Source organism: Penicillium waksmanii (genome assembly GCF_028829765.1).
Source record: "Penicillium waksmanii strain IBT 27052 chromosome Unknown utg000008l:1.0-5622682.0:1.0-5626561.0, whole genome shotgun sequence".
NCBI classification, from domain to species: Eukaryota; Fungi; Ascomycota; class Eurotiomycetes; order Eurotiales; family Aspergillaceae; genus Penicillium; species Penicillium waksmanii.
Window position 1 is genome coordinate 141,150 of NW_026643254.1, and position 13,323 is coordinate 154,472.

At 46.4% G+C, this 13,323-nt stretch overlaps 4 protein-coding genes across 4 annotated transcripts; 3 read left to right on the forward strand and 1 right to left on the reverse strand.

Moving 5' to 3' along the window:
* Positions 1-5,466: 5,466 nt before the first annotated feature.
* On the forward strand, positions 5,467-6,449 carry N7481_008482 (uncharacterized protein; the record flags this gene model as incomplete). The annotated part of the gene is made up of 3 exons (XM_057267701.1): positions 5,467-5,866; positions 5,922-6,226; positions 6,294-6,449. 3 exons carry the CDS (start codon positions 5,467-5,469, stop codon positions 6,447-6,449), a joined length of 861 nt encoding a protein of 286 aa, XP_057118378.1.
* Positions 6,450-8,301: 1,852 nt separating this feature from the next.
* On the reverse strand, positions 8,302-9,255 carry N7481_008483 (Dyp-type peroxidase; the record flags this gene model as incomplete). The annotated part of the gene is made up of 1 exon (XM_057267702.1): positions 8,302-9,255. One exon carries the CDS (start codon positions 9,253-9,255, stop codon positions 8,302-8,304), a length of 954 nt encoding a protein of 317 aa, XP_057118379.1.
* Positions 9,256-9,940: 685 nt separating this feature from the next.
* N7481_008484 (uncharacterized protein) lies at positions 9,941-10,171 on the forward strand (the record flags this gene model as incomplete). The annotated part of the gene is made up of 1 exon (XM_057267703.1): positions 9,941-10,171. One exon carries the CDS (start codon positions 9,941-9,943, stop codon positions 10,169-10,171), a length of 231 nt encoding a protein of 76 aa, XP_057118380.1.
* Positions 10,172-11,196: 1,025 nt separating this feature from the next.
* Positions 11,197-12,541, forward strand: N7481_008485 (uncharacterized protein; the record flags this gene model as incomplete). The annotated part of the gene is made up of 2 exons (XM_057267704.1): positions 11,197-11,328; positions 11,387-12,541. 2 exons carry the CDS (start codon positions 11,197-11,199, stop codon positions 12,539-12,541), a joined length of 1,287 nt encoding a protein of 428 aa, XP_057118381.1.
* Positions 12,542-13,323: the final 782 nt, after the last annotated feature.

A 13,323-nucleotide genomic window follows, 5' to 3' on the forward strand; every position in this document is an offset into this window, starting at 1 on the left:
AATGTAAAAATTCAATTGGTCAATAGTGTTTCCCTATTCGTTAGTGGAGATCGACAATGCCATGAAATTTCGTAGTGCCCCACGTCTCAGGTGAAACCCAGTGCATTGATCTCGACAACATTGGAAATCACATCATAGCTTTGTTGATAAGTTAGGCGAAAATGAGATTTCCCCAAGCCTTTTCAAAGATTCCCGGGTACTGGAAACTGCACTATTCTCCGTATTCGAGGAAGTTGCCGTTGGAAATGATTGCGAGGAGATATGCCAGTCAGGTTCGACTATAACTTTCCAGCTCAGGTGCCTTTCTCTCCTCCCTTCCTTTGTGGACGGCTTCTCCGGGGAAGAAAGTGGATTCATGCCTGAATAGAGGTAGTTTATAGCATGATGCCCGCTCAGTAGATGAGCTGAAAGTGAAACCCCTGTATGTTTCCTGCTAGCCCCTATTACCGATCATCGCAGTTTTACAGCTCATTTCTGCCTCTCCTCTAGGAGGCCTTGAAATTTGTCGTCTTAGTGATAAGATAAATTCACCTTCACCTCCATACTAAGTAGAGAGCTCCAGTGCGGCATGGGGTATGCGCACCTCGGCGTTTACCAGGAATGAAATACCGAAAACAGTCTTATGGTATATCGCGACAAAAACCTCATTCTTGAGAACAGCCCATAAGATCCTGGGATCCCCACAGATACTTGAAGAGCATTGAAGACAGAAACGCATGACTGGGATAGATTGAGGTAAATTGAGACACATGAGGGCACAGCGCCCTCCCAGTGAGAGACGACCAAGCCTTTAGAGTATGAATCAGGGAAGGACATTGCTCAGAATAATTCAAGGCTGGCTGCTAGAATTTACGTTTACATGCTTTTGCGACTCAGTGCGGCTATCCCCATCTGCTACTGCTTACCTAGAGGGAGGATGAAGCATTATTTATGGACCATGCTGCAATGCCTCGTTTCACAGCCCTGATATTGGCACATATTCGCGTGTTCACAGCCGCTTTGAGGATCGACAGAATCAGATTTCAAATACAACTATGGTAACTAGTCACTAGACATCTAAACGTATGGAACACCAATCAAACCACGAATGACAGATCAGTCACTTCGACTGTCACGATAATGGCTCTCACATAAAAGTCGCTCGTTCAGACATTTTAGGAAGATTCGACCATTTGCAGTTCAGACGTGAAGGCAGAGATCTAATGAGGCGTTCGGTCGGCGTGTTAAAAGGATGACGTTCTTCTTACTCAAAGAGCCGACCGTGCAAGGGCTTCTGTGCTATCAGTTACAGAGGAGTGAGTAAAGACTCTTGACGAGAATACAGTATTTGCGCACTCGTTACTTTCCGTTAATACTCCTTCTATAATTGCAAGGCCCCTGGAAATCAATTTTTTTCAAGTGAAAGATGACGAGCGAAAGCAAATAATCAAAGTTGTCCTTTTGATCCATTAGCCAACTCAAAAAAGGAATAACATGCCGAGATTTGAATCATACTAGGCGAAATAGAAAATACCGATCTCGTATTCAGTTTCCAGGGTAATACTGTCTTGTTCTTCAGCAGCTCCCTGCCATTAGTAGGGAGTGGCCAGGATGAGGTAGAGCATCATGGACTGACCATTAAGAGCCCCTATCTGGGTGGAGAATGCAGCAGATATTACGAGTCCATGGCTGGAGGGAATGCGTAGCAGGGGGCTTCAGGGGCCACATCACAATATTATCGTTTCAAAGATGCACTCCAAAGATACGTTTTACCCAAGCCTCGGAGCCGCCAAATTCTCAATTCCAAACCTGCCTCTATGTGGGGTAGCGGTGAGAACATGCAACTGAAAATCAGGCAAGCCTGAACACGCCACACCTATCAGGCAATACAGTAGGTGATTTTATTGGTCAAATACTATTACCGAAGTTGGCCTTCATAGTGGGGCAGTGAGAGTGCCCCACTGGCCATAGATTTTTATCAAAAATGGCCAAATCTCAAAACACGTTATGATATCAGATTATACATACTATAACAAAAAAAAAAGAAACAAACTCAGTGCACTTCACTTTCCTTGGCGAAATCTAGAGAAGGTGAGTCGATGATATATTGCCCTCAAAATAAAGCCTCACCTAGTATCGTTTAAGCCCAACAAATTCCAACTCTTTCCAGAAATTATTGACGTATATCGGACAAGTCATTTGAGAATAGTTTCCGAATGCATGCGGAGCCTAAAATGGAAATCCTTTTCGACCAATCGCGCACATTGGAGCAAACCGCGATATCAGAACAGTATAACGAGCCATTTCATTTCAGACTTTGTATCATATTCAACTTGTGAATTTGCTAGACAGTTAGGGCCAGGGCGTTCCTTAACTGCTATACAATTGTGTAATTGATGACTCCAGACTTCCACATCATGAGCAAGCAGCATCACTATAAAAAGCTGAGTCGATCTTGAGCTGTCTGATTTATCTGTGTTCAGTTCTTATCTACAATCGCATCTCCTAAGGTTTCCGCAACTATGTCTGTCCAAGACGGTACCCGCTTCGACTTTATTGTGGTTGATGGTGGTACAGCAGGCAACATCATTGCTTGTCGCCTTACAGAAAGCCCCCATTCCAGAACTCTCATCGAAGCTGGCATCGGAAACTCCAAGGGCAGTGAGGAAATTCGGACCCCTGGTCTTGCTATGGACATTCGTGACAGCCAGTATGATTGGGCTTACAAAACTACCATGGTGAAGCGCGATGACTACGAGCGTATTGAGAAGCCCAACACCCGTGGAAAGGCTCTTGGTGGTAGCTCGTCCTTGAATTACTTTTCTTGGGTCCCTGGTTCTAAGGGCACCCGGGCACCTGTGATATGTGGGAACGATACGGTGGGAAGGAGTGGACTTGTGACCCTCTCGTACCGTATCTTCGGAAGAGTGTGACTTATTGCGATGACGCTGGCCTTTATCCTCTAGAGCTTAAGAAGATTGGTGCAGGCGGTTTAATTCCAATTTCTCATGCTGAGTTCATCCTGGAAATGAAGGGATTTCGTGACCGCCTCGCCAAAGCCTGGAAGTCTACTGGTCAACCTATCTCAGAAAACTTCTTTTATGGTGAGATGCATGGCCTAGTTCATAGTGTCAACACTATCTATAAAGCTCGGCGCTCAGGAAGCGTCCTGGAAGTTGTGGATAAGCCGAGTATCACTATACTCCCTGAGGCTCACTCGAAACGGCTCATCATTGATAATGCCGGCCGTACCGCTAAGGGTGTTACCGTGATTACCGGCTCTGGACAAGAGTTGAACCTCTATGCTACCCGCGAAGTTGTCGTCTCTCAGGGGGGTTTTTGAAACTAATAAGCTGCTGATACTGAGCGGTATCGGGCCGGCATCTGAGCTGGCTAAGCATAAAATTCCCGTGGTTGTTGATTCGCGCCATGTGGGCCAGCATCTCTTGGGTCACCCCGGCGTTCCCTTTGTTTTCCGTCTCAAGGATGACTTCTCAATGGATGACCATGTTCCGAGAAGGGCCGGCTGTTGAATGAAGTTCTGACCGCCTAATCCAACGGACACCATGGCCCTATGAGCTCGCCTTTCCTCGGATTGATTGGTTTCCCTCGCATCGACAAGTATCCCGAAAATTCACCCGAAGACTTTAAAGCAAAAGCAGCAAATTGTGGGCTCGATCCGTTCTTTCCATATGGCCAGCCACATTTTGAACTTGGTTTCATTCCTCTAATTGGCAGTGCCTTCCACCGGCATTTCCCGCATCCAAACATAGGAAGCTATATGACGGTTATGGTGGATCTTGTTCGTCCTGTCTCCAAGGGCGGCGAGGTCACCCTGAATAGCATGGATTCTTTGGAGAAACCTAACATCAACCTGAACTATTTAAACGATGGCCCTGATACTATTGCCATTCGCAAGGGTATCAGGTTTGCGTATGATGTGCTCAAGAATGGTGAAGGATTCAAGGACATTGTTGTGGATGAATATCCTTGGGATATGCCTCTCCATGACGGCCAAGCGATGAAGAGAACAGTTCTGTATTGCTCTCAAACCTCTTTTCATCATTGTGGTACTGCTCGGCTCTCGATGAGTATCCACTCAGGTGTAGTAGATGCGGGTCTGAAGGCACGGCATCAGTAACCTGCGGGTCATTGACGCTTCTGTTATTCCTGTTATTCCGGACTGTCGCATTCAGAACTCAAGTCTACATGGTGGCAGAGAAGGGTTCGGATGCTATCCAGGGTCATCAAAATGATCTCTACCACTAATCTTGCCTTTGTTTAGATCTCTGAATCAAAAGACTTCTTTCATAGATCACGAGAAATTAACATGTGGAAGAAAAGAGGAAGGCGTATCTATCCCACATTCTACAGTACACTTGCTCAGACGGGCGGGTATCAGACCAAGGTCCAGGCCAAATAAGCCAGCCTAGCCTGAGTATATGCAGTGATAAATTCTGGGCGAATTTGACAATACTGTATGCTATTGCCTTTTTATATCTAGTATTTTTGGAACTTTTGGTCAACGCGTGGTTGATTTTATACTCCAGGGCGCTATAACAGCCAAGACATCCGCATCTGTTACAGTGTATTACCCAATTACCTAATTGGCTGAATAACTCACTAAACTAATTTGATATCTCGTAGTATTATTAGACTCACGCCTCAGATTCCGCATTCACTCTCGTCGGGATGGCTTAAGTTCGCCTAGTTTTTGTCTCGGCACTACGTTCGACCCCACTAGTGCTACAGTATGAAATACATATGTATCTGTAACTTGGTCACCCAAGTAGTATTGGGCTCGAGTGCACTCTGCTGTCATTCATTTTTGATCAAATTCTTTCGGAATATCTGGTTTCCTGGATGTGAAGAGATTGGTAAACGACTCAATAGATAGATCTACTAAAGGCGCCAGTCGCGAGGTTCATTTTTTGAGAAAACGGCGGTGACTGATGAGGAGTAACTGGCAAAAAGTGAAAAGTAAACTGCTTAGCCGTTCAAATGTTAGCCGTTCAATGTTCACTGGTGAACGGTAAATGTCGAGTGCAGTGATGAGACGGATCAAATTTGAACCAAGGAGATATCGATACAGTAAATAAATAAGCTTTTAGAGTGGTTTCTTGCAGTTGAGTATACCAACGGTGATCACCGAACCAAGGGACCGTAATGAAGGCGGCAAGGGCATCGAAAGTGGTGAGTCAAAACCGTCAATTTGCCAACTCGCTCCTCAATTCTCAGAACCTGCCATCCTTAGTCTTCGCCAAATCCCACCCACCGCCCAAGCCCGCGGTAAGTTACCCGTGGGCGAGTAAAGAAATCGAAATCCCAATCCAAGCCGGCGCTTGGCGAGGTCTAACCATAGAACTAAAAGGTCAGGTGACCTAGAACGATTCGTTTTAGCCAGCGGGCCACAATTTGTCATCATCCACAATTTTTGCCGTAGAAAGCTCATTCACCTTGCCATCGGCCTTGGACCAAAAAGGTATCATGTCCTTTCTAGACCACTCTAGTTCGTTCAACGGTGCTTCCCAGTTCACTTTTGTGACGGAGAATAGTCAATCCGAAGCTCGAAGTCATGCTATGCGCGAGTACTGGAAACAGCGACATAGACGCCAGCAGCAGACAAAATCTGGTCATAGGCAAGTATCTCGGGCAATTCTTCCTCGCCATAGACCGAACGGACAAACAACCAATCACCAAGACAACTTGACAGATGATTTCTCTAAGTGGCGGCAGAATCATTCGAATGATGACAAGGGTAATGATTCCAATGTTGCAGAGCAGCTTTTGAGCAGTGTGAGCCGTGCCTTGTTTAATTCGAGACCTGATCCATTCCAAACGTGCCCCGTCTATCTCACGAGTCAACACCAGAAACTTTTACACCATTGTATGTGTCCGGAAGCAGACTAAAGAAGGATTTGAGCGAACTTACCGGATCTTAGGGATATGCACCCATGCAGCTATGATGTTCGAGGATCTAAGTGCGATGGGGTTCAATCCAATGAGAGACGTTTGGTTTCCTCTAGACTTATCTAATGCTTCATCTTTCAATTGCATCATGGCTCATTCTGCAGCCCACCTAGCTCACCTCTATGTTGGGTCGCCCCCACGGCGAGGTACAAAGTCATCCAATGCTTTGAAATATAAAGCGGAGGCAGTAAGAATACTGCGTTCTTGGATAGCTAATTCTGAAAAAGAGCTAGACGATGATGCTTTTGCTGCCGTCATTCGCCTTCTTACATTCGAGGTACCTATTCTATTCCACGCCACTCAATACTTTCTCTGCCTAAGATGTCTAATTTCGAATCCTTTAGAGATATTGGGGAACTGATAAAGAATGGAAGATCCACCGAGATGGCTTGCAAAGAATGATTGAGGCCCGAGGCGGCGTGGGGAAAATTTGTGACAATTGGCGGCTCCAACTTGTTGTCTATCTGTGGGTTGTGTTTGTTATCTCTGAGTTTTGCTAGAGTGTCTGATCTGATTTATTCTCAGGGTTTCTTTAATGTCACGGCCCTCGTGGCTCGAGTCAACAAACAACCTTGAGCAAATATCGCAATCCCCCGTCGTCCACCAAGCATTCTTGTTTGTCGATGTTCAAAAGGTGCGCTGCCTTTGGTTGATATCTTTCATTCAGGACATGAGAACATTTATGGGATATTCCAACGATGTTGGGTTATTTCATTTTCCCTCACTTCATCGCGCGATCAGCTTTTTACATGACAGTTATTGGCTTCATGTTGAAACTTCGCGCCCTAGCCCTGATAATCCTGGTGTGGAATACGAATTGCTAGCATGTCTCCTTTCCATCGGTATCATCTTGCAGGATTCCATGTCGCTTTCATACGCAGAAACACCTCACATGCCTCGCGCATTGAGGACGCTGCAGTTGATGGACAGGGCTTTAAAGGAGTCTGAAGAAGCATGGAGTTATTCTACTTCCAACCTGAAATCTATTTTATATCAAACCCTAATAGGACTATATGACAAAGGGAGACTCAGAGTTAATTATGTCGTGGAAATGGTGAACATTATAGGGATGCTAAGTTTGGAAGCGCGTCAAGGAGTGGAAAAATGCCTTTTGAACCTCTTCAAGTCTTCGGGAGAAACTGGGAAATTTTTGATTGACGATGAATGGACACCCGATTCGCTATTGTCTTCTTTGCGTGGGCATTAAAAAAAGCGGTCTCCCATACATATTCATGTAGATATGTAAATATATATACTTTGAACCTCATACTTTGTTCATTTGGTCTAGCAATTGACCAAAAACGGAGAGGCGTATCTTTTTGCAAGCGTCGTTCTTTTTATGTCTTGCGACCGGAAAAAGCACTTACATACATCGTATAATAACCATAACATTAGCATGCGCAAATAAAACCCTATAGAGCCGTATTTAAATATGGCTAAGTAGCTAGGGCGGTTTTTAGGTCACATCAAACGATCATCACTTTTCCCTTCATATTCTGGGGTCTCATCCTCATGGCCCTTTCGAGTTTTTCGTTGGCCATTCTCAGATCATTTTCTGAAGCCGTCGCCGAACTTTAGTGACTGGGAGTGCATCCCCTCCACTATAATATTGGGGAATTCCCTTCCCATTCTAAAGTTACCTGTGCTCTTGATGGTAGCCAATGACCGTTCTTGGAATTGCGCTTGTGCTGAGCTAACTTAGCGGTTGGGGGGTCTGGATTCACCAGTAATGTGGCATAAAAGTGTATGTAGCTGGGCAACGAACCCTAAGCATCTTTTGGGAATCATTTGGCTGTAACTTTGAGTCGAGAACTAAATGTTGTTGATACTAGGCGCCAATGCTCTTGCTTGCTTTTATCGTCTGAGTTGGTGTTTCCGTAACCAGTAGGTCGGCCTGATATTTGGGCACCGCTATACATTTATTGGAATGAAAAGACTAAAAATAAGCAGAAAGAAAGAAAGAAAGAAAGAAAGAAAAACGAAATCACCTACAGCGTAACTGCACTCACGAACTTACTTCACAACCAGATTAAAGCATACATAAACCATTAATTCAGGTCAAATCGGGTCAAGCGGAATCGGTTCAGCCCGATGTTCGATTGAAGAAAAGAAATCTGACGACATATAAGACTATAAACCCCAACCCTTAAGCCCGCGAGCCTGTGACGAGAGCGTCTAGTCCGTGGCAAGATCCATACGTGAGCAGGACAGATCAAAATGAGGCGGACAATTTAGGTTCCCAGGGGACATATGGAATCTGAATTTTCCTCTTATTAGTCGACCATTTCGTGAAGCGGTTCATGTAAATTAAAAAGATCCGAAAGTGGCATAAGGCGTCTTATATGATTTGTATCACCCTCCAAGGCCATCCAGAACATCCGCCGAAGGCGCAAAGAAAACACAGCCAGTCAACGGTCGCGAATAATCTAGTAAGCGATCATGTAGTCCAGAGGGATGCCCCACAAACATTCGCTCGATCATCTTCTCAATAACCCACAGCCTCCGCGTATACCCAATGAAGTAAGTACCATACTCACCAGATGCAGGCGATCCAAACGGCATGTTATCACGCAGAATATCGTGTTCATTGCCGTCCTCATCTTCAATCGTGCTGAGTGTCTTGTGGGACGCCTGCTTCCCGTCTTCGACGTCATCGAGCTCCATGTTATCGGGCTTTGTGCGCCCGATGATCTGCTCTTGTTGTTCGGACTCGAGGCTTTTCCACCCAGCCATATCATGAACGTATTTCTGAATAACTACATAGCTGCCCCCTTGCGCATGCGGATGGTCATCTTCAGCAGCAACGAGGACCGACAGTGGCACACTTGGCCCCACAGGGTTCGCAGTACCATCAACGAAACCGAGGAGATCGCGCGTATCAAAGTAGCGGAATCCAATGGTCTCATCTTCGAGATGCACCGCATCGCCGAGGCTATCCATGAGCTGCCGCTCGAACTCGAAGCATAGATCGCGACGTTCGGAGCGGATATGGAAGAGGAGGTCGCCTGGTGTTGAGATTGCCGAGTATTTGGCGCCCTTGACTTCGCGGAAGGGATGTAATTCTTTAGGACGCGGAAGGTTGCTGGTTAAAGCGTCCCAGATAGAGGCACCTATACCGACAGTACAGGTGAATTTGGCATCTGCATCGCGGAAGGAGACATTTTTGGAGATGCTGGGGACGCTGGCAAGCGTTGAGCGTATGGTTGGGATTGCGGAGGGAGATGTGACGGTCAAGACGAGAAAGGTTGCGTGTCGCGTGAGGGGGGCTGTCGCGGGCTGAGTGCATTCGGTCATTATGCTACTCATTGTTTGGTTATTTTGTGGGATAGCTTCAAGGACGAGTAGTACTGGCCGTTCTGAACCTCCAAATGCCGACGAGTCGCGACGGTTGTATACGCCGTACGAGGATGAGAAAACCGTTGACGGTGTTCTGAGTCCAATGAAGAGAGAATTACGAGCAATGATCAGCAATGGAGCTGTACACGAGACCTGGCGAACAGCAATGAGTGAGGTGAAAGGAGAAGCCTGATTATCCAATCATACATGATGTGTTTCGAAGTTTGCCAGTGTTGTAGGACCGAGCTCCGAGCCCGCGCCCTGACGAGCTTGGACACTCCTCAGTGGACCTAGAATCCCAGTGACACGGTTAATATTCTACATAAATGGCTCTTATTGGCTAATACTATTACCGGATCAGGAAAGCTGATCGTTGACTCCTTGCGTCATTGAATCATCCCCACAGTTTCATACGTGGTATATTGTAGGGTTTAGGGGTACAGTATATAGGATGGAGGATGAGCATCTATTCAGAATTATCTAGCAAACCTGTTTTACTCCAAGAATAACTATCTTTATTCCGAAGACAGCAATAGGCCACACCCTATAAAAATCTGTCCTCAGGCTTCATTCCATCAAAATGCCTCAAGGTACGAACTTCCACTGTTGCTTGCTTCCATTTTCTTCCAATTACATTGCTAACCAAAGAATTACAATGAGACTAGACACCCAGCAGCCCGCCGAGCATAAGGAGGGCCTTTTCAAGAAGATTTTCGACCACCATCATAAGCATGGACACGAGGAGCAGGATTCCAAGGATAAGCTGCAAGGCGGCGAAGGTGGCATACGTTCCGATTTGAAGAAGGACGAGGCCGGCTTCAAGCAATATCTTAAAGAGGATGAACAGCTCGAGCAAGAGGGCCAGACCTATGGAGGTTTGATGTGATTCTATTCTTCAGTAACTGAGGACGGTGTTTATTTTCATTTGCTACCTTGTTTTTGAACATGATATGCGCCTACGAGTTAACAGGTAAACAAGGGGATTACTCCGGGATTCTACTCTCGTAATGTCTCTCCGATACGCTCATTTATTTTCTACCTAAATAACGACTTAATAATAGATCTAAAGCCTCATAGTCAACTTAATATGGCTGCATGTGCCGCGCTAATGTTCGTGCATGGTCGACAAACGTGAATCTGGCGTCGATTCATCATCTATTGATACCTACTTCTCGTTGTTTGCGAGAATCTAAAGCAGATTGAGAAGACATGCTTCGACGTCTTTGCGTGCTTCCAAACTCAATGTGGAAGTAGGGTTCAGACCGCATTTAGTTGAGGTGATTCCGTGGGCCTCGGCATGATGATGAGGTATGAAATGACCTCACGACTTCGGCCGAACTGGGATAGAACTGTTATAGCGGAAAGCTTGATGATAAACGGCAATTGTCGGTACAAAGTGAACCTTATTCTCTCCGTTTGGTGCGAGATACATCAGGAGGTACCTCGGTTTTGGCTCGTATCTTTCATTCTCATGGTACCCAATCGATCAAGTTCATTTGATCAATGTCGAGAGTTAAGACTTCTTGTCCTATCCAGAGAGGGTTTCTTCCGTTGAAAGATTGATGGAGTCGAAGAGCAAGAGCAGAGTGATTGCATCATGCTACAGCCTTGAAAATTTGCGGTGTCCACGAAAGATGGGGCCGGGTGTGGGGGCCGACCGATCGGGGACTGACCCATCTCAATGGATTAGTCACTAATACTTTGGGATCGGTCCCGATAAGGCGGTGTGTTGTGGCCAATTATTCTGTAGGCTCCCCGGGAAACATGATTAGGAAAGTGGCGTCACCTAGAGGTCCGACCGGGGAAAGGTGTGTATGATGGGGTTGTGCTCAGACCTCGCCCAAGGCCACCTGAAGTGACTTCCGCTTCGACTAGCGAGTTCACTTCCCTAGAACATGATAGCAGTGTATCATGGCCCAGCAACAATTCAAAAAGTGGACAGCCTGTCTTCGCGTGCTCGCTCCGAACGTTCGCCTCCAACGCTTTTCCCGAGTCGTGGAGGGAGGGCGACGGTGTTTACAGACTTCAAGTGGGATGCCCTCAGTGCGTCCCGTTCGTATAGTTATGGCAGTCACATAATCTGACCAGGTCCTCTTGATAGACATCTCGGCCTCCGCGATCATTAAACGAACCGACGGCCAAGCCGTTCTCGGACTTTCTCACGGACCGATTTCATCGCCAGCATGATTACCTCCGGATCAGCGTCACGGAACGGTGCAACCTGCGATGTTTGTACTGCATGCCCGAGGAAGGCATCGAGCTGTCACCACCACCCCAGCTGTTGACCACGCCGGAAATACTTTACCTGTCATCACTCTTTGTCTCCCAGGGCGTCACAAAGATCCGTCTGACGGGTGGGGAGCCAACCGTCCGGAGGGACATTGTACCGTTGATGCAAGGAATTGGCCAGCTCCGGCAAAATGGGCTTCGCGAGCTCTGTTTGACCACAAACGGGGTCTCACTACACCGGAAGCTGGACCAGATGGTAGAAGCAGGCCTGACAGGTGTAAATCTGAGCCTGGATACTTTGGATCCATTCCAGTTCCAGATCATGACCCGCCGGAGCGGGTTCGAGGCGGTGATGAAGAGTATTGATCGCATATTGGAAATGAACCGGGCCGGCGCCGGCATCAAGCTGAAGATAAACTGCGTTGTAATGCGCGGATTGAATGATCGTGAGATCATCCCATTTGTCGAAATGACTCGTGAGATGCCCCTCGAGATCCGCTTTATTGAATATATGCCATTTGACGGGAATAAGTGGAACCAGGGAAAGATGTTCTCGTACCAGGAGATGCTCGCAGTTATTCGACAAGAATATCCGGCATTGGTGAAGATTGCCGATCATAAAAATGATACTAGCAAGACATATCATGTTCCTGGATTTGAGGGCCGCATTGGATTTATTACGAGCATGACACACAATTTCTGCGGCACCTGCAATCGACTCCGCATTACCAGTGACGGCAACTTAAAGGTGTGTCTCTTCGGCACCTCGGAGGTGTCGCTGCGGGATATCATCCGCAAGGAGAGTTACGGGCAGCCTATCGACGATGAGGCCTTGAAAAGCCTGGGCTTTCTAGAGAGTATGCAGACTGCGACGCGACTTGACGACAGTGGGGAACCGGTCAATGAACGCGAGCGCGAGATTCTGGATGTCATCGGTATGGCCGTGAAGCGCAAGAAGGCGAAACATGCCGGCATGGATGAACTGAAGAATATAAAGAACCGTCCCATGATTCTGATTGGTGGGTAAATGTGAATTTTTTGTTATGAATTGAATGATTTACGTCCTGTTTATCTTCCATGCATCTGGATGGACAATACGAATTTCAATTTGCGAGATTATGTCTTCTATAATTATCAAATCTTGTTTCGAGTGCATGGTACTGTTCTGCGATAACCCGTGCTGATTTCCGAGTACCATGCTAGTAAACATTTTCTATCAGAGCCATTTTCCCGGTCTTCGACCAGCCGATCCCATCGTAATGTGAATAAGTGATATGTTGTGGTCAGAAGTGAAACAATCCTTATTTCCGACCTTGCCCTTCATGTCAGTCTACCATACATTCTGCACCATAAATACCCTTTGGGTAAACCTAATGCTTGTAACTCGTCGTAACGAACACTTGTGCTGGAATTCTTTTGGCGGCTAGGGCGGAACTATTGAGTGAATCATATTCCGTGCAAGAAATAGTATGTCCTGACCGCGAGAGATCCAAGTTACGAGGTGCAGATGATGGTAACATCGGCAATGGAAACCCAATCACAATCCGAAGAATCCAGCTTACGCTGGTCCAGTATACTAGATACTACTACTACCTCTACTGCAGGTAAGTCTAGTTTGTTCTCTTTTGGTGGGCCCGAGCGAGAGCGGGGTCAATTTCTCCGATCCCTGCTGATTTTTGGAGCCTGAGTAGTTCAACTTTTACTGAGCGGGAAATAGGATCTAGGGAACTTCTATATCTGGACTCTGAACAGACTGAGACTACACCTGGATCTCGCTCGCTTCAGGAATCCATTTTTGTCTATAAACCT